A 24,088-nucleotide genomic window follows, 5' to 3' on the forward strand; every position below is an offset into this window, starting at 1 on the left:
TTCTCAGCACTGATCCCCAAATCCTCTGCAGGCTTGTTGCAGTTTAAGACTCAGCTGAGGAGCCTTTAGTTGGAATGTCACTTTGAGGTGGAACTGTTTAAACATGTCAGAAAAACTAGTCCGATGCTAGGTACACACTAGACAATGTGTGTAACCAGCAACTGCAGATTCGACGGCACAATATATCTGGTGTATGACCACCCAATATGTAGCTCCCCCACGCATCCAGTATGGTGTCAGCTGTCAGATCTTCTGATCTGCCGTGCATGCAAGCAGATCAGAAGATGCGACCAACGATGCTCGTAAACGCACGATAGTGTGTACACACTGAGCAATGTTGCAGATACATCGCTCTGGTTTGCGCCAGAACGATATATTGGCATGTATATTGCTTAGTGTGTTCTCAACTTTAGTGTTGAGTTTTCTGGCTCCCATCCCAGATTGACAGAAATTTAAAATGCAGCAAAGTAGTTAAAGAGTAGCTGTGTCACCATGTTTCCTAAAAGGATGGTGTCAGTGGGTGCTCCCCTCAAATGTGTCTACTCAGCAATCAAACCACCACCAATCCTCTGTTTCGTTTTGTTTATTTGGCGTGGCACTATATGCACATTCTTAGCTATCTATATGCACATTCTTAGCTATCTTTTTTTTTTATCTAGACTCTGGAGATCATTGAGAGAGCAGAAAAAGATTTCCACCACAAGCGGCAGATGACTAAACTCACACACAAAGGTTTAATAGAAATAGATACAACACCAGATCAGATGTTTACCCTGGAGGATCTGTCTGTGAGTAAACATTTGAAATATAAATCTTGCAAGATGCACTCAGTATTTTGGCAGTAAGTGCAATGTGAAACTTAAAAATGCACAGTTTATAATACTATATATATATATATATATATATATATATATATAAGGGGTGAGCGGGTTTGGTTCTACTCGGTTCTGTTCAGATTTACAAACCGAATCTTATTGGCTATCAGCTGTCACGAGTTTTGGATAGCCAATAAGATTCGGTTTTTAAAACCGAACGGAACCGAGTAGAACCGAACCCGCTCACCCCTAATATATATATATATATATATAATCAGTAATGCCAACTTTACATTGTGTGTACAGCTAAAGTTAAAAATGACATTTTCAACAGCTTGGAAACTTGCATGTGTTATAGGAGAGCTCTAGTTACAGAATGAACCATGCTACTCAGTAACACTGCAGAGAGCCATTTGTAACCCTTTATGGAAAGATACAGAAAGTTGTTTATGATCTGAAATACCGCTTAGAGGCAGAGGAAACCCCTCCTGGTTATGCTTTGGGTGGGATGAGGGCCTTAGTATCCAGGTAGTGAGGATCGTACTAGTACTGTTTTATGAAGTAGCTCATAAATGAGACTCTTAAAATAAAATTAAGGGATGGAGAGGGCACATTTTTAGAGACATACATTGTTCTGCAAAAGACACAGAGCCATTTTAACTCCATAAACATACTTAATGTTTGTATGTGATTTGAGCTGGTGGACATCGGTTCTAGGGGCACTCCAGCCAATATAATGAAAAGTTTAAAAACATTCAAATTGATATATGTAATGAGGACAAGTCCGATGTCCCCAGCCTTTTATGATTGTCTTAAGCCCAGCAGTATATTTGGAGAAAGGCTAAAAAGTTTAATTTAATGAAAGGAATGGCTCTAAAGCAGGGGTGGGCAATAAGCGGCCCCCCAGCTGTTGTAGAACTACACCTTCCAGCATGCCGTGCCACAGTTTTGCTATTTGGCCATGATAAAACTCTTGCAGGGCCTGCTTTGCTTAGATGTGTAGTTCATCAGTAGCTGGAGGGATGCTTATTTGCCCGCCCGTTCTCTAAAGTGACTGGAGGATGAAGCATACACACTTTTGGACAGTCATTGAGCTGTATTTTTCACACACAAATTACCAACGAATAGGTGTATTTTTACCAATGAATAGGTGTATTCTGTGCTTTTAGATGGTTGTGAATAAAGTATAAATGAATCCCCTGAATGTCTTCTTAGGATTCATCATGGTGCCCCCAAGATTGTGTAAATTCTGCCAAAAGAGAGACTGACACCACGGCTAAACATAAGAGTCACCTTCTGGATGTGAATTGTCTCATTTGCATGGGTAAGATGTGAATTTTAGGGTTGCATCAATTTCTACACATATTTAGGGCCTGATTCTGAGTCGGAAGTACGGAACTCAGTTGGATCTGTCTTTCTGTGAAATTGGCGTTTCGGGACAGCAACATTACGAGCACATAGGACCACCCTGTCTTGTAGGAATGTTGTGGGCCTGTGTCTAAATCTCAGTGCATACAGGGAAGGGAAGCTTATTTCTGATGGTTCTCTACATGAGACTCAGATTCAGACCCTTAGATGAAGGTTGGATTTGGTTCTAAACCAAAACCGACAATAACTGACGGACATCGCCGTCAATTTGCTGTAAAAAAAAATACGACTATCAAGTTTCAGCTTCAATTGAAACCCGACGTCAATGTAGTTGTGTTTTGCAGCTCTAAATACTGTCAGTTTTGATGTTTCAGTTCAAAACTGATGGCAAATAGAAGTTAAAAAGCAGACGCACTGGTCTGTGCAGGCTTTGTTAGGTTGCAAAGATTAGAAAAAAATAGGGGGGGGAACAGCATGGCGTTTTCTATATTTTCGAATAACCAGCCGGGGAGATTATGCCATAGCAGGGAGCTACACAGCGTGGGGTCTTCTTGCCATAACAATAACCAGCCCCAAACTGGTCAGCCCAAGGCTGGAATTCCTTTGAAAGTCGGGACCCCACAGGGTTAATGTGTAAAGAATAATAATATATAATTATTATATAATATTATTATTATTTATAATAATATTGCTCTCTACAGGCAGACTACAGGTTCTAGCAAACCTGCCACGACATGCCGGCACTTGTGGAACATCAAGTTCCAGTGTGCCCGGGCATTAAGGGCCCGCTGACACCTGTAGTCTGCCTATAAAGAAAATATTAGAATAAACACAGTACTTGCATACTGTATGTTGTAGTATTTTATTTAAAAAAAAAAAAAACGTGCATGCCAAATCCATTAATTTGGTAGATGCCAAATCGATGGATGGCCTCCTCTTCGTACCAAGTTGGAATCCAGTGATCTTCCAAAATAACTAACCGAAAACACAAGCCCCACAGACTCACACTGTACAGTATACATTGCAAAAGCTAACTAACAAGTCACTAGCGGACATAGGAACAAATGGAGAAGCACTGATTGACTGAAAGTGGTGCTCTCACTCTCTTGCCAATCAGCGCTTTCCCATTTAAAGCTATAACAGTGCCTCCGAGTTTAATTTAACTATTAAAGCTTTATTGGATGTGTTTTCCGTTGGTGCATGGTTTGGTTTTGGTCAGTTTTAAAACCGACCATTAGTAAATCTGCGGGGTCTATAGTGACCTATGTAAAAACATCAACTATTGATGTTTTAAAGTGAGATTTTTGGTCATTTTGTCGTTGGTCTTGCCTTTAGTAAATAGTCGGTTTGCCACAGAGGCAGTCTCATTACTTTTCAACCAGCCTTCGTAATTTATGAACGATTCTGCGTCTCAGTTCGCATTCATTGTCAGTGACATGTCCATAAGATGGACCATCTCTGTAAGTCTTAGCGACCTCCCTGTCACCGCCCAGGAATGCTCAATACATTTTCAAAACATTTCTGAGGTCATGCGTCTTCCATGTTTCCGAATGACTACTCTGACTTCTGTCCGTACGGAATCTGGACACAGGCACAGGAGGGCGACTTACACATACTGCAGAAGAAAGAAAAATAATCAGTCCACTGCATCTGAAATCTCTACTGTGTCAGAATCAGGCCCCATGAATTTTCTAGTAAATGAAAAGTGGCAGGCAACTGGATAGTTCAGTTGAGCTTATGCCAAGCTTATGTTAAATCTGATTATAATGTATGGGCTCAGCTGAACAGGGTGGCATCTGTATTAATAACAAGTACTAAAAATGTCTCCCCCACCTGTTACCCAGGAGTTGGGCTACATAGCAGCAGACCCGATAGCATAAACAGATTGTATGAACACAGCTATCATAAATCAAGGAGGCTGATATACAAACATATATATATATAACTCTGCTTGTAGTCTGTGTCTCTGCAGTACCAGTAAGATTAACAAAAGATAGGACAAAGGGCCTGATTCAGCATGGATCACAATTGCAATAACAGCTGCGTAATCGCATGCAATGCTGCTGCGAAAATATGCTAATGCCTGCCACCACTCAGCCAGCATAGAGACACCCACTGCTGCTTTCTCACATCCGTAATACCTCGCAGTCCTACTTATACATCGGTAACATCGAAGCATGTCGTCTCATCACGCACAATTACAGCAGCTCTGACCCATTGCTGAAATTGAAAGTTTCGTTGCACACAGTGAGTACTCAAGCTGTGTAGACAATCGCAGTGGTTAATTTATAAACACCTATGCAACGGCGTTCAAACAGACAGGCACGCCATAATTAAGGTTGATAAAATCCAAATTTTACAACATGTCATTCACTTTGTGCAAGAGGAGATTCTAATATGTTCTTAACACTCTGTTACTCTGTTTCATAGGGAAAGCCCAACCCTCAGATGAGAAGGATCTCAGCCAGTGGACAACATTGAAACCACCATTAAAAACCACAATGGAAGACTACAGTGTGGAGAATCTTTCTTCACAGTCAGACGTGACCTCCGAGAACATGAAAAAGTATGGTATACATGTAAATTAGGTCTTTTTTATGTTTGATTGCTAAGATATGTAGACCTATGTAAGCATTACACTAACATTTATGGGCCTCATTTTGAGTTACATCCATATCTAGATTTGTGTGCATCAGACACTTGTGTTGCTTTAAGTCTGGAGAGGCGAAACAGAAGGGAGAAATTATAAGTTGAGCGCTTAACCCCTTATCTGGCTGATGCGACCACGCCAAGCTAGGATTTCCCTGACACAGTCGCATCTGATGTGTCCGTGTCAGAAACACCCACCAGCTGCCGCTGGAAGGTGATCTTCTAGAAGCTTTTCGGCTCAGGAGGCAGTGCCGCCCCCTCGGCTCCCTCCGAATCTCCAGCACTCCCCTCCTCCATCCCCAAGCACAATGAATGGCGATCCAGCCGCGGCTGCAGGAAGTTAGTCTTCCCACAGTCCAACGTCCCAGGACAGCAGCAGCCCTGTGATCAGTCTCTGAATTTTTAAATAAATGTTACATTATGTAAATAATATCTTCATAACTTTGATTTAGTATAATTTTATTGCAAAATCTGCATATTCGTTAAAAAAAATTATACTGAATCAGGTCAGCTCTTATTTACATAAGTTGATGATAAAAAATATTGTCAATTTTGGATACTAATTTTATTAGTCAGTTAAGGGGTTAAAGGGCTTGCGTAGTGATAATGATGAGCAACATCACTAGCCACTGATTGGTTGATTGCATATTGATATCTGTAGTTAACAGTACTTCATTCACTAGCATTCAAACTGTCTTATACAGATGGACCCAGCTAGTTTGTTGCTCATAGCGCGCCATTCAGGCCTCTGTGTCGCGCCATGGAACGTTACGTGATGGTTGGACTTTGGCGTACTGTGGTATTCTTCAACGAAAGATACGTTACGGCATGTAATACACTGTTTAACCACTGGGTGGCGAGTGCTACACTGATGTAATTTGTACTGAATACCATGCTGTTAAATTGGATGGATATCACATTCACGCAGTGTATTTGTATATTGCATGTTCGCACAACCAATCTTTTTAATATCACATAAGCTCTTAGAACGGGACGCAAATCAGTACACATACTGTACATAAGTGTACAGTAGTGTAATTGCCGTGTTCTTATGACGGTATAACCGACACTCTACATTAATGAAACGCACGCAATTAATTATTCTCTAATGGTGGGGTACTGTGTATATATGTACTAGTATAATATTTTGAAAGTAAGACACATTTTTTTATTATTAAAAACAGCAACGGGTGGGTGGACTGCACACGGATGAGCCCGCTAATGACATTGCACACATTGCCTGCTGTAATTTGCAAACGTCACATTACATACACGACAGGTGCGGCTCTTAATATGGCTGGCGTGTCGGCTAGAGGTTAGGTGATCGCCATGCTACAGTGCTTGTCCCGGGTTCAAGACCTGGAAAAGAAATGTATTTTTTTTTTTTTTTTTTTTTAAATCTTCACTACAGGATTAAAAAGGAATCTCTGGCGCATGCCCAGTGGAGCCGCTCTATACGCCGGTTGTGGTGTGCTGTGGCTTAGTAGAGGTTCATAGTACTGCGCATGCCCAGTGGGTTGGGAGTCACACACAGTGCATCCCAGATTTAGACACTATAGTGATTTCATGACTTTAGAAACTAGTAGATGGCTGTTTGAAAGAGGGGTCTCTGTATTACAAACTGTGCGTTTTAATCCGCACATTAGCGGCACTGTCGGCACGTCGGTGCTACTAGTTCCTAAAGTCATGACAATCCCGTGTGCAGCTTCAAATGCACAGTCAGTGTGTAATACAGAGCTGTACGTGCATGTTAAATATTTTTATAATAAAGTACATTACACACTTAATGTAATGATTTAAAACATTATTAGACATTCTTCTACAGCTCTGATTCCATGAGGAAAACGCTGTACTATAGTGTACTGAATCACTGCTTCTGTCGGTCAATCAGGCGGTGATACAGAAAATGCATTGGAATGTGACGCATGCGCTGTGTAGTTTAGGAAAAGTGACACCTAGTAGACAAAAAGTTGTATTACACTTTATGGGCGGAATTCAATTGATTTCGCGGCCCGCATCTCCCGTCTAAAGTGACAGGAGATCGCGGGCCGCTATGCAATTGTGCCAGCGTTTCACGCTGATCGCACCCAAAGTGGTCGGGTTTAGCCGCGTAAAACGGCTAACTCCGACCAAAGTGCTGGGCGCGATCGCGAAAAGTGCCGTTTGGGCGCCCAAACAGGACACTTTTCGCCGATTTCAGCCCGCACCCCTCTGGGGCTGCGAGCTGAAATTGAGCGCTAGCAGCTGATCGCACCCGACAGGAGCAACAATAGAATAGCTCCGTCGGGTACGAAGGGGGGAATAATCAATTGAATTCCGCCCTATGACTCTCTTCCAGTGCTACGCTACATTCCGTTGCGAAACATTCTGTGAGGCGTGACTCAAGGCGTAATGTGTGGCATCTCGCGCCACACATGGCAACAAACTAGCTGGGCACATCTGTATAAAGTTGTATCATTTTGACTTCAGGAAGATGCCTAACAAATATAATTTACACAGCACTATTGCAGCTAGACTAGACATAATTTGCTAGTAAGTCACATAAAAAAAATACATCTGTATATAAAATAAAGTCCCTGGTTTGGGGGCCTGGCTGCTCGTTTGTGCTAATTGAAGCACTGGACAGATTTGGTGGCTTTTTCACTTTTCTATACAGTATTGGTCAAAGAAGGTTTATGTGTATGAACCATTCATCTATGACAAAAGGAGGCCGAACAGTGACAATTTTAGTGAAGCAAGGTCACAGAAAAAATCTTGCTAAGTGACGGCATGGCAGGCGATCGCACGGCAAGGCATAAGCACGCCCATTATGTCCTGGCGTGCGATCGCTTTGTGTATGTAGACGCCCACCAGCCTGTCTAAAGACGCCCACTTGCGCACGTCATCTCCAGGAAGTGTATGCAGCCATTGGTATATCAGGTACCATCGGATGTGCTCGCAGTGCTTGAGGTTGACTATTCCCTACCTCAAGCACTACGAGCACTTTAGTGTGCAAAACAAAAACAGTTGACGTGTAGTATGACGCTGCCTGGTAATTATGCATGCCTCTAAAACGGCAGTAAGACGCTCAGGCACGCCTGCATTCACACCTCCACTCCCCCGTTTCTAGTGGCCAGCCCATGTTATCACCCACAAACGGCTTCTCCTGTCACTCACTCTGCTGGGCAGTCTATGCGCACTGGTTCGTGCACTTCAATGCATGCGCAAAATGCTAAAATCGGCCAGCTACGAGCAAACTCTACTTAGCGACCGGGTCTGAATCAGCTCCAGTGAGAGCCAATCAGAGATAGCAATGTGCCCTGTTGCTTAGCAGCAGCCTATAGAGGGGAGGGAGTCTTGGAGTGAGCACGGTCATGTCTGAGGAGTAGGAGACGAGACATTCTCCTACAAACCCATGAAGATACCCTGATGCAGACACAGTAGCCAGGAAGAAGCCAGAATAGCTATCAGAAATGAAAAGAAAAGAAAGTCATCAACTATTGGAACACCATTGAATGATTTCCATTTGATGGTGACAAACATCGGACTGCCACCGTCAAATGGTAAAAACACTACAATCGGAACAAAAAGATTGATGGTTAGTAACCATCGGATTCTGATGTCCATCCCTACAAAGAACCTGCAGACAGACTTCGCCCACCACTCATCCACCGTAACGTGCTTCCGCTATAGTGTGATATTCCCGCTCATCCAGGAGGCACCTCCCATGGAAGTCAGCGCTGTTCTCGGACATAGGTACCATGGCGAGGAACCTCAACAGGAAGCCCAGGATATATAGGGTACATTGTTCAATGAGGACATTGCTCATCACCATGTTTAGCAGCTGGGAATGGGTGCGCATGGAGGCTGCGGAAGTATGCACCGGTGCCCCAGCCCTGTGGTCATGCTGCTGATAATGCTCACAGTAGCTGCAGTACAAATCTCTCATCCATGATCCTCCTGCAGAGGGCAGGAGTTAGAAGCAGGGGGTTGTGGTGAGATGCAGGGGACTGTGGTGAAATGGCATAGGTTGTTATAAGATGCAGGGGGCTTTGGCGAGATGAAATTGCTCTCGTGCGAATCACATATAAGATATTATAGTATTGTGGTATATGTTAAATTAGAAACCAGCAACGTGTGTTATATTGCTAGTGTCTTAAGTAGTAGGAAGATAGTCTGTATTATTGCTTGTGCCATACAATACTCAGCATCTTTTCCTCCTTTATTTCTAAAAAATGTATGTGGAGCTGTTTGTATTTCACACACTTCATATGGAAAATGTGTCTTATTAATAACTGTCAAGTTGCTTTTTTCTCTATGTATATGACACTTGATTAATACTGTGATTTTCTACAATAATGTTCAAGCCAAATATTGTTAGATGTCCTGTTAAAGTGGGTAGACACTAGGACGATGGATTGCCTAGCGGACAATTGGTGTGCATAAACACTTACCATTCGTCGGCCCCATGTGTCATGCCTGACATCACAACTGGACATGCATTTACATGTGCCCACCCAGTTGTCATGTCAGTCACCCTCAGCCTCTGCAGCAAGCATACGGGTGATCAGCTATCTGCAAATATATTGTCCATCGGTCGTGCTGCACAGCCGACACGATATGTCTATGAACTACGTCGTTCACAGACATATCATCTGTACAAACTGGTCGACGCACACACGATATATATCGGCCGTTCAGTTGAACAGCCAATATGTCGGACAGTGCGTACCCAACTTAAGTATACACACTTTTATGCTTGAAGTATACCTGCCATAATTACTACTGATTTTGAGCTGGACGTACACACGTAAGTAATTACATATATGTGTAAAGCTCCCATCACACTGTTTGCTTTTTTCTTCCAGAGATGCTCTAGGTGCTGAACTTCAAAGGATTCCTCCATCATGTTCTGCAGTGTGGAAAGGATTCATTCACATGTTTTCTATAAAGCAGTTCAAAGTTACAGCCTTCAAAGTGTCTGGCTATAACACCCACCTTTGCCAGGTCAGTAGTGTCACTTTTAGCAAAGAATCAACACAAAAGCTGGAATATTTTAGTATGTATGTACATTATATTATGGGATGACATAAAATAATTTTGAGCTCAACACATATTTCTCTATCATCCTGTTGGGGATACTAAATGGCTTCATGCACAGTTGAATGTATGGCTGTTTGCAGACCTTAACTTGCTTGTTTTTGCACTGAGCTAACACAAATACAGGCATTTCAGTGTTATTAGCATTTCAATCGCATCTCCACATACGTCTGAAGAGGTGTAACGAGGCGTTCTCATGTAGCTAAAGTTCAGTAAGTATACAGCCATGGCCAAAAGTTTTGAGACTGGCATAAGTATTGGTCTTCACAAAGTAAAGCATCCTGAGACCATTCATGTGTGGGGTTGCTTCTCAGCCAAGGGAGTGGGCTCCCTCACAATTTTGCCTAAGAACACAGCCATGAATAAAGAATGGTACCAAACATCCTCCAAGAGCAACTTCTCCCAACCGTCCAAGCACAGTTTGGTGACAAACAATGCCTTTTCCAGCATGATTGAGCACCTTGCCATAAAGCAAAAGTGATAACTAAGGCCCTCATTCAGAGCCGTACACTCTGAGCAGAGCGCACGCTCTGAATGAGGGCCGTCCTCCATAATTATGGAGCGTCCTCCTGGACGCTCGTATAGCTGTGGGTCACCACCCACAGCCTATACGAGCGTGCAGTTTGATGGCCGCGATGGTCTTGACCATCGCGACCATCGCCACTGCATGCCAGAGCCTGCGGTTGAGTTTTTCAACCGCAAGGCCCGGAGTGATTTTGGCTCTATCAGAGCCAAAATCACTCCCACTGACATCACTAGTGATGTTAGTGGGCCGGCTTCTGACGGTAGGCGTTCCCTTGGGAATGCTCCCGTCTGGGAGGCACGCCCACCAAAGGGGGCGTGCTGTCAATCAACATCGACAGCACACCCCCTTTGATCAGACACAACGAGCGAAGGAAAGTCCTTCGCTCGTCGCGTCTGGCGCATGCGCACGACGGAGCTCCAGCCGTCGTGCGCATGCGCAGTGCACAACATCGACCCACTTGCGAGCGGACAGCCGCTTGCGAGTGGGTCTGAATCAGGGCCTAAGTGGCTCGGGGAACAAAACATCGAAATTTTGGGTCCATGGCCAGGAAACTGCCCAGACGTTAATCCCATTGAGAACTTGTGTCTATCCTCAAAAAGCGTGTGGACAAACAAAAACCCACAAATTCTGACAAACTCCAAGCATTAGGCAACAATGGGCGGCCATCAGTCGGTATGTGGCCCAGCATTTGATTGACAGCATGCCAGGGCGAATTGCAGAGGTCTTGAAAAAGAAGGGTCAACACTGCAAATATTGACTCTTTGCATAAACGTAATGTAATTGCCAATAAAAGCCTTTGACACTTATGAAATGCTTGTAATTTTACTTCAGTATACCACAGTAACATCTGACAAAAAGGTCTAAAAACACTGAAGCAGCAAAGCCAATACTTGTGTTATTCTCAAAACTTTTGGCCATGGCTGTATATCACATGCAAGTACAACTCCTATTTGCAGTCCACTTAGTTAAATGGCAATAAGTAAGCAACCTTATACTTGTATCTGTATTTTTAAATGTTGCCCACCTGTCTTCCATACCTGGATCACCATGGATAGTAGTAATAGTCCAGGCTTAGTAGATCACTTAGCAGAGATAAGTTAATAGCAAGCATGATCTAGAAAAACAGAAACTTAAATGTTGTGAAGTACATAAATAACAAGCAGGGGTCAGACAGAAGTGTTATCCAGTATCCAATTGCAGTATTCGGTATACAGCGTTAGCACTGAGGTAGACAAAAACGGCTAAGCTGACCAGGGTAAGAAAACAAGCCAGGTCGGTACATGGTAATCACATGGAGGGAGCAGGCAGAATAGTCAAAGTTATTGCTAAGGTCAGAAGTGCATGAAAAAGTGGGCAAACCATCCCGGGTCCCAAAAAAGTGACAACTGAGGGTCTGATTCAGCAAGGAACGAAGTTGCGTTTGCGCACACAATAGGTCGATTAACTGTGTATGCATTGCAGTGCGCTTGTGCAAGCCAGACGATGCAGTCCGAACTGCGTATGCAGAAGCTACGCAGACCCATGGCAGAATGATTGACAGGAGACAGGAAGTGCTGTTTGTAGGTGGTGACGGGGGGAGGGGGGGTGTCAGTGCAAACGCAGGCGTGCCAGTGCATCTCAATGCCATTGCATTCTCGTGCATAAATTATCCACTGCGACGCCAGACTCCTCCTGAGTACACATAGTGTGCGCAGAAGTTAGCAATTTCTGAGTGAGCTCTGGACTTCCTTAACTGTGCGTATGGGTCCAATGTTACTCGATGTTACCTATTAATTTGCCATGTTGCCCTAGTATACGGATGTGAGTAAGGGGAAGTGGGCTTCGTTATATCAGGTGCGTGCATATAAGCAGAATTTTGTTCCTTGCTGAATCAGGCCCTGATATAGCAGGACTGTATAGAAGGCTGTTAGTGGCCATAAGGTAAGTACTGGAAAGATGTAAAATGCGTGATTATTTAGATTTGTATTAACGGTGAAAAAATTATAGCAAGCGATTTTCAGCAAATTAGTAAAAATGGACATTGGAAACCCTTCGTTGAATGATGGGACGGACTTCTGCCATCAAATGCTGCGATGCGATGGTAGCTAGCAATCGCATCAAAATCCATCGCAATCGTTAGCGCATACGCAGATTCCCAAATTCACACATTTGCAGTATTCCGCAGCACGGCTGGTCTGCGTGAACGGAGTCGGACTGTCTGTCACTGGAAGAGGCGGTGCAAGACAGTACAATGCCGCCAGTGCTCCTCCATGACTGCTGGCTTGTGGTCACTCACATATCACTGTGTGTGCAGCCACGTTACCTACACAAATGGAGCACTGACAGAGGCCGCTCATCATACCCTTCAGACACTGCGCCGTCACCACCAGGGTCAGGTGCAGGAGATCTCTATGCTGCTGCCTGTGCATTGTGTTACTATTATTGTACTAGTTCTCCTGTGCTGTATGCTGTGGGGAGTTCCGCGCTCCTGGGAGTTGTAGTCCTAAAGGTATACATGTACATGTGTAAGCCACTCTGAGGGAATATGCTTGCCAGCATGCCCCTGGCCGCATGTGCATGTGATGTCTTTCCCTGCCTCTAATTGGCTATGGGAGGACGGCCTCTGGCTATGTTTATACACAATGGCTTCCGCACTCTTTTACCTGTTATGGTGGGGAGCAACGTTTGTGGCTGGGTAGCACATGATTGCCCATGTTTCCAAGGGCTACACACACAGGTAACCAATGGAACACCATCAAATCATGACCATTCAATGGCAGCGAATGGTAAAAGTACTGCCATCGGAACAAAAACATTGATGGTCTGTAACGATCGACCATAGATCCATTCCTATACCAGAGGTTCTGCACTTAGGGCCTGATTCAGACCCGGTCGCTAGGATACATTCGCATGCAGCCGTCAGCAGCCAAAGTGTGCAATTCCCGTGATCGCATTAGCACGCCCACTATGTCTTGCCGTGCAATCATGATATGTATTTAGATGCCCACCAGCCTGTGACAAGACGCCCACTTTCTACTTCAGGGTCCATAGGGGGTCCACAGGGTTGACCTTGGGGTATAGCTGGATCTGGATCCATGGGCACCACGCAGTTAAAGCTTTAGCTGCTCCCAGGATGCACTTGGGTCCGTCCTCCTCTATACCCCGCCCCCGGCCACAGCACCTCAGTTTGAGTTGGTGCCCGGCCGGAGTCGGGTCACCTGCGCAGGGGGGCTGCAGGAGCAGCCCCCAAAAGCTTTCTATTTTTATTTAAAAAAAAAAAAAAAAAGAGCCTGTTAGATTTTTATTTTAAAACAGAGGCTCTAGTGTGGCAGCGACGGGCTGTCTATGCAGACGCCCACGCTGCCGCTCTCCTTCCCCGCTGGCACCGCGACGCCAGTACTGCACTGGGGATCGCGGCGGGAGGCCAGAGTCCGTACTAGCCGGACTCTGGGTCCCTCCCTGGACTGCTGCCGGAGTCGCCGGGGACAAGGTAAGCCGCGAGTCGCCGATTAGCGGCGGCTCGCGGGTTTTGCCTGCAGATGCAGTCCTTTGCCCCCGGTCCTAGGGGACAGACCGGGGGCCGCTAGCGGTGGTGGCGGGCTCCCCCTCTGAGGAGGAATAACCCGTGGGACCACTAGACCACCAGGGATATATGGCAAGCGGGATGCCGGCAAGCCCTGGGGTTAATATGCTAGCCAGGGGAGGAAGCCTTCCCTGTCAGCGGCTCCTCCCCTCAGCTCAGCGCGCCTTTCAACACGGAGTCTGGCGTCGCTGAGCTGCAGATTCCTCGGCCACTCCTCCTCTGAGGTCTCCAGCGGCCATTTTCTCACAGTGGCAGCGCAGATCTTCAGGGAGCACGCGGACCGGTCCCCCTGTGTACCTCTCCCCTGATTAAGGACAGCGTACACAGCACTATAGCCCTCCCAGACACTGAATCTGGGCAGGTTGATTGTAGTGGAAAGGTGCAGTGAGTATATCTTCCTGCATGGTATGTGACTTTTGCTAGTGCTGCCTGTCTGTGCTTATTTTCTACTTACTGTCAGCTTATACCTATCCCTTTACTTCTCCTACAAGCCCTACAGGTGTGTGGGGGAGGGGCGTTTCTACTGACCTCACTTATATAGATCACGTATTTGTGAGGTCCGTCACATACAGTTGTGTGCTACTCAGTGCCATATTGTGGGCTGTTGTTCAGCACACCGGTGAGTGCGTTTTACTTCTACCCTGGTGCCAGATATATAATATATTCTGTCATGTCAGACGAGGAGGTTGAGCGCTCAGTGGCTCCGGTGTTGGCCTCCTGCGGACGCTGTTCTGCAGGAGTAGATAGGGAGGATTTGTCACAGGATGGCCTGTGTAGTCGATGCCAGGTGGCTCCTGGCCCATCCAGACCTTCTCTGGCGCAGGAACCACCGTGGGCGATGTTTTCTCAAGTGCTGGTGTCTATTGCGGACCGTCTGTCGGTCCCGACTGCTCTCCCTACTAGGGCGTTGCCCCAGCCGACCATCCCCCATTCCCCGGGTGTCCCGCAGTTATTGCGGAGTCCTCCTGGGTCTCAGTCGGTGGGTCCCTATGCGGGGTTGCCTATGTATATACAGGCTTCCCCTGTGCCGCAGCAGCCTGTGGTACCTTTTCAGGCCCCTATGGTGACTCCTCCACCCTGGGTGGATGTGCTCTCCAACTCCGTGCAAAATTTGGCGGCCGCTTCCTCGGCTTTTCAGTCAATGTTGCAGACTGACATGCCTTCTAGGATTTCAAAACGCCCACTCATGACACGGGCTGCTCAGGTATCGGACTCAGAGGGTTCCTCAGATGATGGGGAGGTTCCTGATGACACTGACTCGGACGCCTCGGTCCAGGAAATGGATACCAAGTCGTCCATTAATGTGCGAGCACTAGTTAGGGCGGTGCGACCTATTCTTCTTATAGAGGATGAGGCACCGGTTCCTAAGTCGAAGTTTCCTAGTTTCAAAAAAACTAAGGTGGCTTCTGCGGTGTTTCCCCTGTCGGATCAGTTGACGGATCATATGGCGGTAGCTTTGCAGGCGCCCAGTAAGAGATTCCTTCCTCAGAAGCGGTTGGCTTCTAATTACCCCTTCCCTGAGGCACATTGTAAAAAATGGGAAACTCCACCGGCGGTGGATTCCCATGTCACCCGTTTAACTCGGGGCGCCACCTTACCATTACCGTCGATATCCTCGCTGAAGGATCCCACGGACAGGAAAGTTGAGACTTGCTTAAAGTCTATTTACTCCCTCTCCGGGGCGGTGGCCCGACTGTCCATGGCCATCTCCTGGGTGGCCAAGGCCATTGAGGGGTTTGCCAATGCATTGGAAGATACCTTCCCGGACGACGCTCCGGATGTCCAGCGGGCGTTGTTGGGACAAATGAGGGACGCTGCTTCTTACATTGGAGAAGCTTCTTTAGATGCTAGTCTGCTGACCTCGCGGGTATCGGCTGCAGCGGTGTCTGCCCGCCGATCCTTATGGTTGCGGTCCTGGAGAGCGGACTCTGATTCAAAGAAAGGTCTGGAGCCCTTACCTTTCAATGGGGAATTACTATTTGGTCCGGACTTGGACAAAATAGTGGACACCCTGGCTAAATCCAAGTCGGCCTTCCTCCCTTCGGCGGCACTGCCTGCTAAGGTTCGGAGTTCGGCTTTTTGTTCCTTTCGGGTTCAGGGTAAGGCGAAAGGTCAGTCCTTCCCGAGACAGTCTGCGAGTAAGACGGCCTCTAAACCCAAGAAGCAAGCCTGGAGTGCTCGGCGCCCTTCTTCCAAGCAGGAAGATAAACCTGCGGCCTGATGGGACGGGCCTCCCTCTGGGGGACCTCAGAGTGGGAGGCCGACTTCTTCTATTTGCCCAGTGCTGGCACAATACCACCACGGATGCCTGGGTTCGAGAAGTGGTCTCCCAGGGGTACGCCCTGTCTTTTCGGCACAGACCACCCCACCAGTTTTTCTGCACAAGTCCTTCTCAGGACAAGACCAAGGCGTTACAGGTTCAGGAGGCTATAGAGTCCTTGCTGAAAGCAGGGGTCATTGTTCCCGTTCCTCTATCACAACGAGGGACGGGGTATTATTCGTCTCTGTTTCTGGTGCAGAAACCCAATGGTTCTCATCGCCCTATCCTCAACTTGAAGTCTCTGAACAAATTCCTCAGAGTTCCCAAGTTCAGGATGGAAACGTTACGTTCCATCATTCTGGCGATGGAACCGGGGGATTACATGGTGTCCCTGGACATCCAGGACGCCTACCTCCATGTTCCGATAGCATCTTCACACCAGCGGTATCTGAGGTTCGCTATCCTTCAACACCACTATCAGTTCCGGGCGCTACCCTTTGGTCTCTCCACGGCACCGAGGGTGTTCACGAAGATTATGGCGGTCATGGCCGCACATCTTCGGAACCAGAATGTACGGCTGCTGCCGTACCTGGACGACCTCCTGTTGCTGGCGAGCTCCCCGGAGGTACTGCTTCAACATCTCCACCTGACGATCGCTTGCCTGCAAGCACACGGGTGGTTGATAAATTGGAAAAAGTCCTCCCTGATTCCATCACAGCGGATGGTTCATTTGGGAGCCCTGCTGGATTCGCGTCAGCAAAGGATCTTCCTGACTCCGGAGAAGGTCGCCTCCCTACAGCTGCGGATACGCAGTTGCCTGAGCCGTTGCCGCCTGTCGGTCCATTCGGCTATGAGAGTTCTGGGCTCCATGGTGTCGACATTCGACATGGTGGAATTTGCCCAGTTCCATTCCCGGCCCCTGCAGGGGCTGATTCTATCAGAATGGAACGGGTTACCTCACCGGATCCGCTCTCAGGTGCTGGTGTTGTCTCCGGACGTTCGGCTATCTTTGGCTTGGTGGCTTCAGACAGCTCATCTGGTCGAGGGGCGCCCATTTTGGATCCCGGACTGGGTCCTGCTCACGACGGATGCCAGTCTCCGGGGTTGGGGGGCAGTGACCGGCTCTTTGTCGCTTCAGGGTCGTTGGTCAGCGGAAGAAGCACTTCTCCCCATCAACATCCTGGAACTGCGGGCAGTATACAGGGCCCTGCAGTCGTCCGGCCCCGCTCTTCACGGAAGGGCGGTACAGGTGCAGTCCGACAACGCCACCACGGTGGCGTATATCAATCACCAAGGCGGAACTCGCAGTCAGGCAGCGATGTTGGAGGTGTCTCGTATCCTGACTTGGGCGGAGGGTCACATTCCAGCGATCTCGGCGGTCTTCATCCCCGGAGTCCTCAATTGGGAGGCGGACTTCCTCAGCCGTCACGACGTGCATCCCGGGGAATGGTCGCTTCACCCAGAGGTGTTTCAGCTACTCGTGGACAGGTGGGGACTGCCGGAACTGGACTTGATGGCCTCCCGTCACAATCACAAGTTGCCCGTTTACGGGTCAAGGACAAGAGACGCAGGTGCAAGTCTGGTGGACGCGCTGTCGGTGAAATGGACGTTTCACCTGGCGTATCTGTTTCCTCCGATATCCCTGCTTCCTCGGGTTCTGCGGAAATTCAAGCAGGACGGCGGCATGCTCGTGCTGGTAGCTCCGGCGTGGCCCAGACGTCCTTGGTACTCCGATCTCAGGAGCCTCTCCATCGACGCTCCGTACCTTCTTCCTCAGCGTCGGGACCTGTTGTCTCAGGGGCCCTGCCTTTACCCGGATCTGGGTCGGCTGTCTTTGACGGCGTGGCTCTTGAGACAGCCGTCTTGAGGTCTCGGGGCTTCTCCAGTTCGGTTATTGGTACCATGCTCAGGGCACGCAAGCCTGCTTCAGCACGGATTTATCACAGAGTGTGGCACACTTACTTTCAGTGGTGTGAGTCCAGACATTATGATCCTCAGGTGTTCCGAGTTTCTAGGATCTTGGAATTTCTTCAGTCAGGATTGGATCTCGGCTTACGCCTTGCATCTCTGAAGGTTCATGTGTCCGCCTTGTCTGTGTGGTTTCAACGGCGGATTGCAATACTACCAGACGTTCACACCTTTTTCCAAGGTGTTCTCAGGATCCAGCCTCCCTTTGTGCCTCCTGTGGCTCCTTGGGACTTGGCGGTGGTGCTACGGGTCCTGCAGGGTCCTCCGTTTGAGCCTCTTGAGGCGGTGGAGCTCAAGTGGCTGACATTTAAGACGGTTTTTCTCCTGGCAATTGCTTCGGCCAGGAGGGTGTCTGAATTGGGGGCGCTTTCCTGTCGCCCTCCTTTCCTGATTTTTCACCAGGACAGAGCGGTGCTCCGCACTCGTCCTGAGTTTTTGCCCAAAGTGGTCTCGAAGTTCCATATTAATCAGGAACTTGTTGTGCCAGCTTTTCAGTCCCCTGATCTTTCAGCTGGTGAGACTTCCTTAGATGTGGTCCGGGCGCTTAGAATTTATGTAGACCGGACGGCTTCGGTTAGGAAGTCTGATTCCTTGTTTATCCTCTTTGGTTTTCACAAGAGGGGTTGGCCTGCCAACAAACAAACGTTAGCCCGTTGGCTTCGTTCCGTTATTTGTGAGGCTTATGCACAGGAGGGCTTACCTGTGCCAGCCTCTGTTAAGGCTCATTCCACTCGTTCTGTGGGTCCCTCTTGGGCTGCTAGACGTGGCGCTTCTGCTGTTCAGCTGTGTAAGGCGGCCACTTGGTCTTCAATTCAAACGTTTTTGAGGTTCTATGCGTTTGACACCTTTGCCTCTCAGGATGCATCCTTTGGGCGCCGGGTACTCCTTTCGGCACAGGAGCGTCCCCGCCCTTAGTTGTACTGCTTTGGGACATCCCCAAGGTCAACCCTGTGGACCCCCTATGGACCCTGAAGTAGAAAACAAGAGATATGGTAAGAACTTACCTTTGTTATCTCTGTTTCTACGAAGTCCATAGGGTCCACAGGGCGCCCGCCCTGACGCACCTGGCTTCAAATGGGCTGTGTGGCTGGTCACCGGTTTTCCGTCTCCCATTTCTGTGAGTATGGTTTCTTGTGTGTTCCAGTCTTCCTTCTCTCTGTTTAGTCTCCTCCACCGGCCTTGGCTGCTTACCAACTGAGGTGCTGTGGCCGGGGGCGGGGTATAGAGGAGGACGGACCCAAGTGCATCCTGGGAGCAGCTAAAGCTTTAACTGCGTGGTGCCCATGGATCCAGATCCAGCTATACCCCAAGGTCAACCCTGTGGACCCTATGGACTTCGTAGAAACAGAGATAACAAAGGTAAGTTCTTACCATATCTCTTGTTTTCCCTTAGTAACACACGTCATCTCCAGGAAGTGTATTAAACAATCGGTAACATCGGACCCATACGCAGCACATGTGGCTGACCATACTCTACCGCAAGCACTGCGAGTGCTGCAGTGTGTAATTCACTCATGTGACTTGTATGCTGACGGTACGTCTTAATTATTCATGCCCCTGAATCGTCCGGCTATGTGCGAACGCAGCCTGGCGAACGGGTCTGAATCAGGACCAGTGTCCCAACACTTTTTCTTTAAAATAAAGATTTTCCCTACATTTTCATCTGCTCTGGGCAGCTGCAAACAAAAAAAGTGAGTTTCCACTGAAAAGATAATGAAAGTTTGAAATTGGATATCCAATGAAATTTTCAGTGCGTGTTTGCTGTGAGAATGGCTCGCAGGACACACTTTGAACCCTGTGAGTGGTGATTTGCTGCATCTGCAATTTTAAAATAGAAGGAAATCGATCAGCATTGATGTTGTGTTTCTGGGGCTAAATCACACATGTACTAACAGAATTTTTCTTTTTTTAAGTATTAGTAAACGTGTGATTTAGCTCCAGAAATACAATATCGATGTTGATCGATTTCCATCGATTTTAAATCTATTAAAATTTATCTAAATCGACCTTTAGTAAATATACCCCTAGTTGTATAAGGACACATCTGTAAATGGCAACACCTGTGCAGCTGGTTTAACACTGCCGGGTGGTAAGTGTACATCTCAACCTGCGTTCAATGTTCCAGAAACTCTTGAGATGTGTATCACTGAGATACTGTAACTTGTTAAAGTGAGAGGCTGAACGTGACAGGACACGTCAACAGAACTGCGGCTATGCAGAGTTAGATGTAAGCGCAAATATGCCTTTCTACTTCAGGGTCCATAGGGTATCCACAGGATACCTTGGGGTATAGGCGATGGCAGCAGACATCCAGGCACCACAGAGTTAAATTTTCAGCCTCCCAGGATGCACTGGGGTCCCTCTCCTATACCCCGCCCCCGAGCCTCAGGCCACCCAGTTTTCGTAGGTGCCTGGCCGGACCAGTCGCACCGTACAGAGGGGGGTCTTTTTAAGGCCCCTGAATATTTCTTCGCAGCTGTGGCTGCACAACTAGAGTGCTCCAGCATAGGACAGTCAGTATTGACGTCCATGCTGTCACTCCTACACCCCGCCGGTACCAGAACGCCGGTACCGATCCGGGGATGCTGGTAGGTAGTTGGGGTCACAGCTAGCGGTGATCCCCGGCTACCTGGACTGTGGCCGGATGCACGGGGAACAAGGTAAGCGGCGGGGTCCCGCGGTGGGCACCCGCCGGTAACACAGTCCTGTTTGGTCCGCAGGCAGGGGGCTCCCTGGGGACCGGCTGCGCGTGGGGCCAGGTACTGATCCTGCGCCTTCCACTAGACCACCAGGGACAGCGGGCCGCAGCATGTGCGGTACAGCGCGGCGTCCCAGGGGTTGATAGCACGCCAGGGGAGAACGCCTTCCCTGTCTCACAGCCGGCGTCTCCCCCGCTGCACAGTGCCATTCCACAGCGGTCTGAGCGGGCTGTGTCAGCGCTCCTCCCCCGGGCCCTGCCTTCTCTCTGCTCCTCGGTGGCCATTTTCTCACTACATGTGCTGGGGATGGCAAACGCTGATACAGATGCCATTGCGGTCCGGGTCCCCCGCATACCTCTCCTTCAATTAAGGTCAGTGTATGCAGCACTGTTTCCTACCAGGCTCTGGTCTGTGTAGTTGATCGCAGTGCCTGTAATGCAGGATGTTATCTGTGCATTGTATGTGACTTAAATGCTAGCGCTGTTTGCCTGTACTTTCATTTCTGACTGTCAGCCTTTTCCTATCCCTGTTCTTCTGCTACAGCCCTTGCGGTTCGGTGTCGTGGTTTTTCTGTGTGGGAGGTCACATACGCTCCGTTCACACTCCTCATGTCGGAAAGTGAACGAGGATATCCTCTTCCAGCTATAATGTACTGATATCATGTGCAGTTAGCGGAGGGATATGTAGACGCTGAGGGTTTATGGAGGGCATGTTGTATTATGTATCACGCCCCATTTCTGTCACTGTGCCTGCACAAAAAAGGGGACCGCCCTCGGCTGGCTAAAATGCTTACAGCCTTTGTGGGCAACGCCCCCTGCGTTTCCCCAAGGGTTTATCGCAGCCTGTGGTGGTCTCATCACATGCAGGGGTCCCTGGACAGTTGATGGTACCCCAGTGTATCCTGTTTTTTGCCCCCCCAGGTCTCGCAGGAGCCTGTGTGGGTGAATTTATTGTCCAAATGGTATAGCACCTGATGGACGTTTTACAGGGGGAGTCACCATTTCGGCCTTCTAAACGGCCTTTCGGGTCTCAGACGGGTAAAGACATGACGTCTGATGACGGTGACATTATTGACTTTTTCAGACACGAGCCCCTTAGTGCAAAGAAGGCGTAGTCTGGGTCTAAAGTCTATATACCTGGCCTTCTACGGGCAGTCCGTGCGGCTTTGGTTATTACATATCCCCCGTGGCTAAATCCAAATATGCCTTCTTTAAGGATAAGGGTGTTGCACTGTAATTCCTCTATTTGGTCAGGTGGATCATTTAGAGGAGGCGTGGAAAATCCGGGTAAGCGGTTCCAGCCTCAAAAACGGTTGACCTTTTGCATACCCCTTTTGCAGATAAATACATTTCCGAATGGGAGTTACCTTTACGGGTAGATTCTCATGTTACACGCCTAGTGAGGAGTGCTACGTTGCCCATGCCCTCCAGGTCCTCTTTGAAGGAGGTTCCAGATTGCAAGGTGCAAATATATCTAAAATCCAATATTCCCTTGCTGGAGGGGCTTCCAGGCCGGCTATGGCCGTGTGCTGGGGGGCCAGAGCCATGGAACACTGAGTAGGTAACTGGATCTCTGCACACTGACTCTCCAGCAGAGCAGATGGATAGTGGCAAATTCTCAGAGACTTTGCCACGTTCATAATGAGACGGTCTTACATATAGCCTACTCCTTTCCAGAATCTCCTCGGCAGCAGTAGCGGCTTGCCGCTCCCTGTGGTTGCGCTCTTGGAAAGCGGACGCAGATTCCATTTGGAATGCTTTGCCTTTTACGGGACAAGTCCTGTTTGGCCCTCGTCTGGACGCAATTGTGGCCCTGCAGGCAGCAGCTACGTCTGCGTGTCTGCCATCTGCTACAGTCCCATCAGGGTCTGGGACTTTGTCTTTTCGGCCCTGTGAGGCCAGGGTAAGTCTAAAATACAGCTTTCCAAGACAGTCAGTAGCCAGGAAATCTGCTCAGCCATAAGAACAGGCTTGGAGTACAAGACGTCCTACTCCCAAGTTGGACTATAAGCCTTCAGCCTCACGGGACGGGCCTCCTCTCGGGAGCCCCCAGAGTTGGAGGCCGGCTTCTCCAGTTCGCCCAGTGCTGGTGTCTGACCACCACGGACACTGGGGTAAGAGAAGTATTTTCTTGAAGGTATGTCCTTTCCTCCCGGTAAAAGCCTCCCAGAAGGTTTTTCGTTACAGGTCTTCTGTCAATTCAGGACAAGGCCCTGTAATTTTTGAGGGTGTTACACTCTATGCTCCAGGCAGGAGTTATAGTACCTATTCCGTTGCCCCAAAGGGGAACGAGGTATTACTCCATCCTCTTTCTGGTACAGACACCCAATGGGTCTTGCCAGGACATTCTCAACCTCGAATCCTTCAACAAATTCTTAAGGGTTCCTCGGTTCGAGAGAGGGACCCTGCATTCCATCATTCAATGCAGCCTGGGAATTTTGTGGTGTCGTTGGATATATTCACGGTGACTACCTGAATATCCCTCTTTTCTTGGCACACCAGTGTTTTCCTCAGGTTTGCAGTGGTCGATAAGCATTTCCAGTTTCTGGCATTGCCCCTTGGTCTGGCCTCCGCGCCTCACGGTTTACCAGGGTCATGGTAGTTATGGCAGCCCACCTGCGGATGCAGGGGGTCCGCTTGTTACCCTATCCGAGTGACCTCCTGTTGTTACCACGGTCTCCAGAGATACTTCAGTGCCATATGCAACGGACAATATCTGTGTTGCTACGTTAGGGCTGACTGATAAACTGGAAATGGTCCTCTGATTCTTCACAGAGGATGCTCCATATCCCAACATCTGAGGATCTTTGTGATTGAGGAAAAGATCTCTGCATTACAGGCAAAGGTACGCAGTTGCCTGCAGAGTCGCCGAGTGTCTATTCACTTGGCAATGTGGTTTCTGGGTTCCAGGATGTCGCTGTTCGACATGGTGGAGAGTACCCAGCTTCACTCTAAAGAACTTGATCCTCTCCGGATGGGATGGGTTGCCCCATAGGATAAAGTCAATAGGCTTTCCCCGGAGGTTTGTCTCTCTCTGGCCTGGTGGCTGCAGAAAGCTCACCTAAACAAGGGGCACCCCCTTTGGGATTGCGGACAGGGTCCTTCTGACGTCGGACGCCAGTATCCGTGGCTGGGAAGCATGACGGGTCCACACTTGTTCCAG

At 48.3% G+C, this 24,088-nt stretch overlaps 1 protein-coding gene across 1 annotated transcript in view; it reads left to right on the forward strand.

Moving 5' to 3' along the window:
• SPOCD1 (SPOC domain containing 1) overlaps positions 1-24,088 on the forward strand; it is a 218,660-nt gene that overhangs the window by 133,389 nt on the left and 61,183 nt on the right. The window contains exons 8-11 of the mRNA XM_088451244.1: positions 660-788; positions 2,031-2,139; positions 4,614-4,749; positions 9,680-9,818. Of these exons, the coding sequence (XP_088307370.1) occupies positions 660-788; positions 2,031-2,139; positions 4,614-4,749; positions 9,680-9,818 (513 nt within the window). The remainder of the gene's footprint in view (positions 1-659; positions 789-2,030; positions 2,140-4,613; positions 4,750-9,679; positions 9,819-24,088) is intronic.

Source organism: Taudactylus pleione, unplaced genomic scaffold (assembly GCF_031769625.1).
Source record: "Taudactylus pleione unplaced genomic scaffold, aTauple2 ptg000541l, whole genome shotgun sequence".
Taxonomy (NCBI): domain Eukaryota; kingdom Metazoa; phylum Chordata; class Amphibia; order Anura; family Myobatrachidae; genus Taudactylus; species Taudactylus pleione.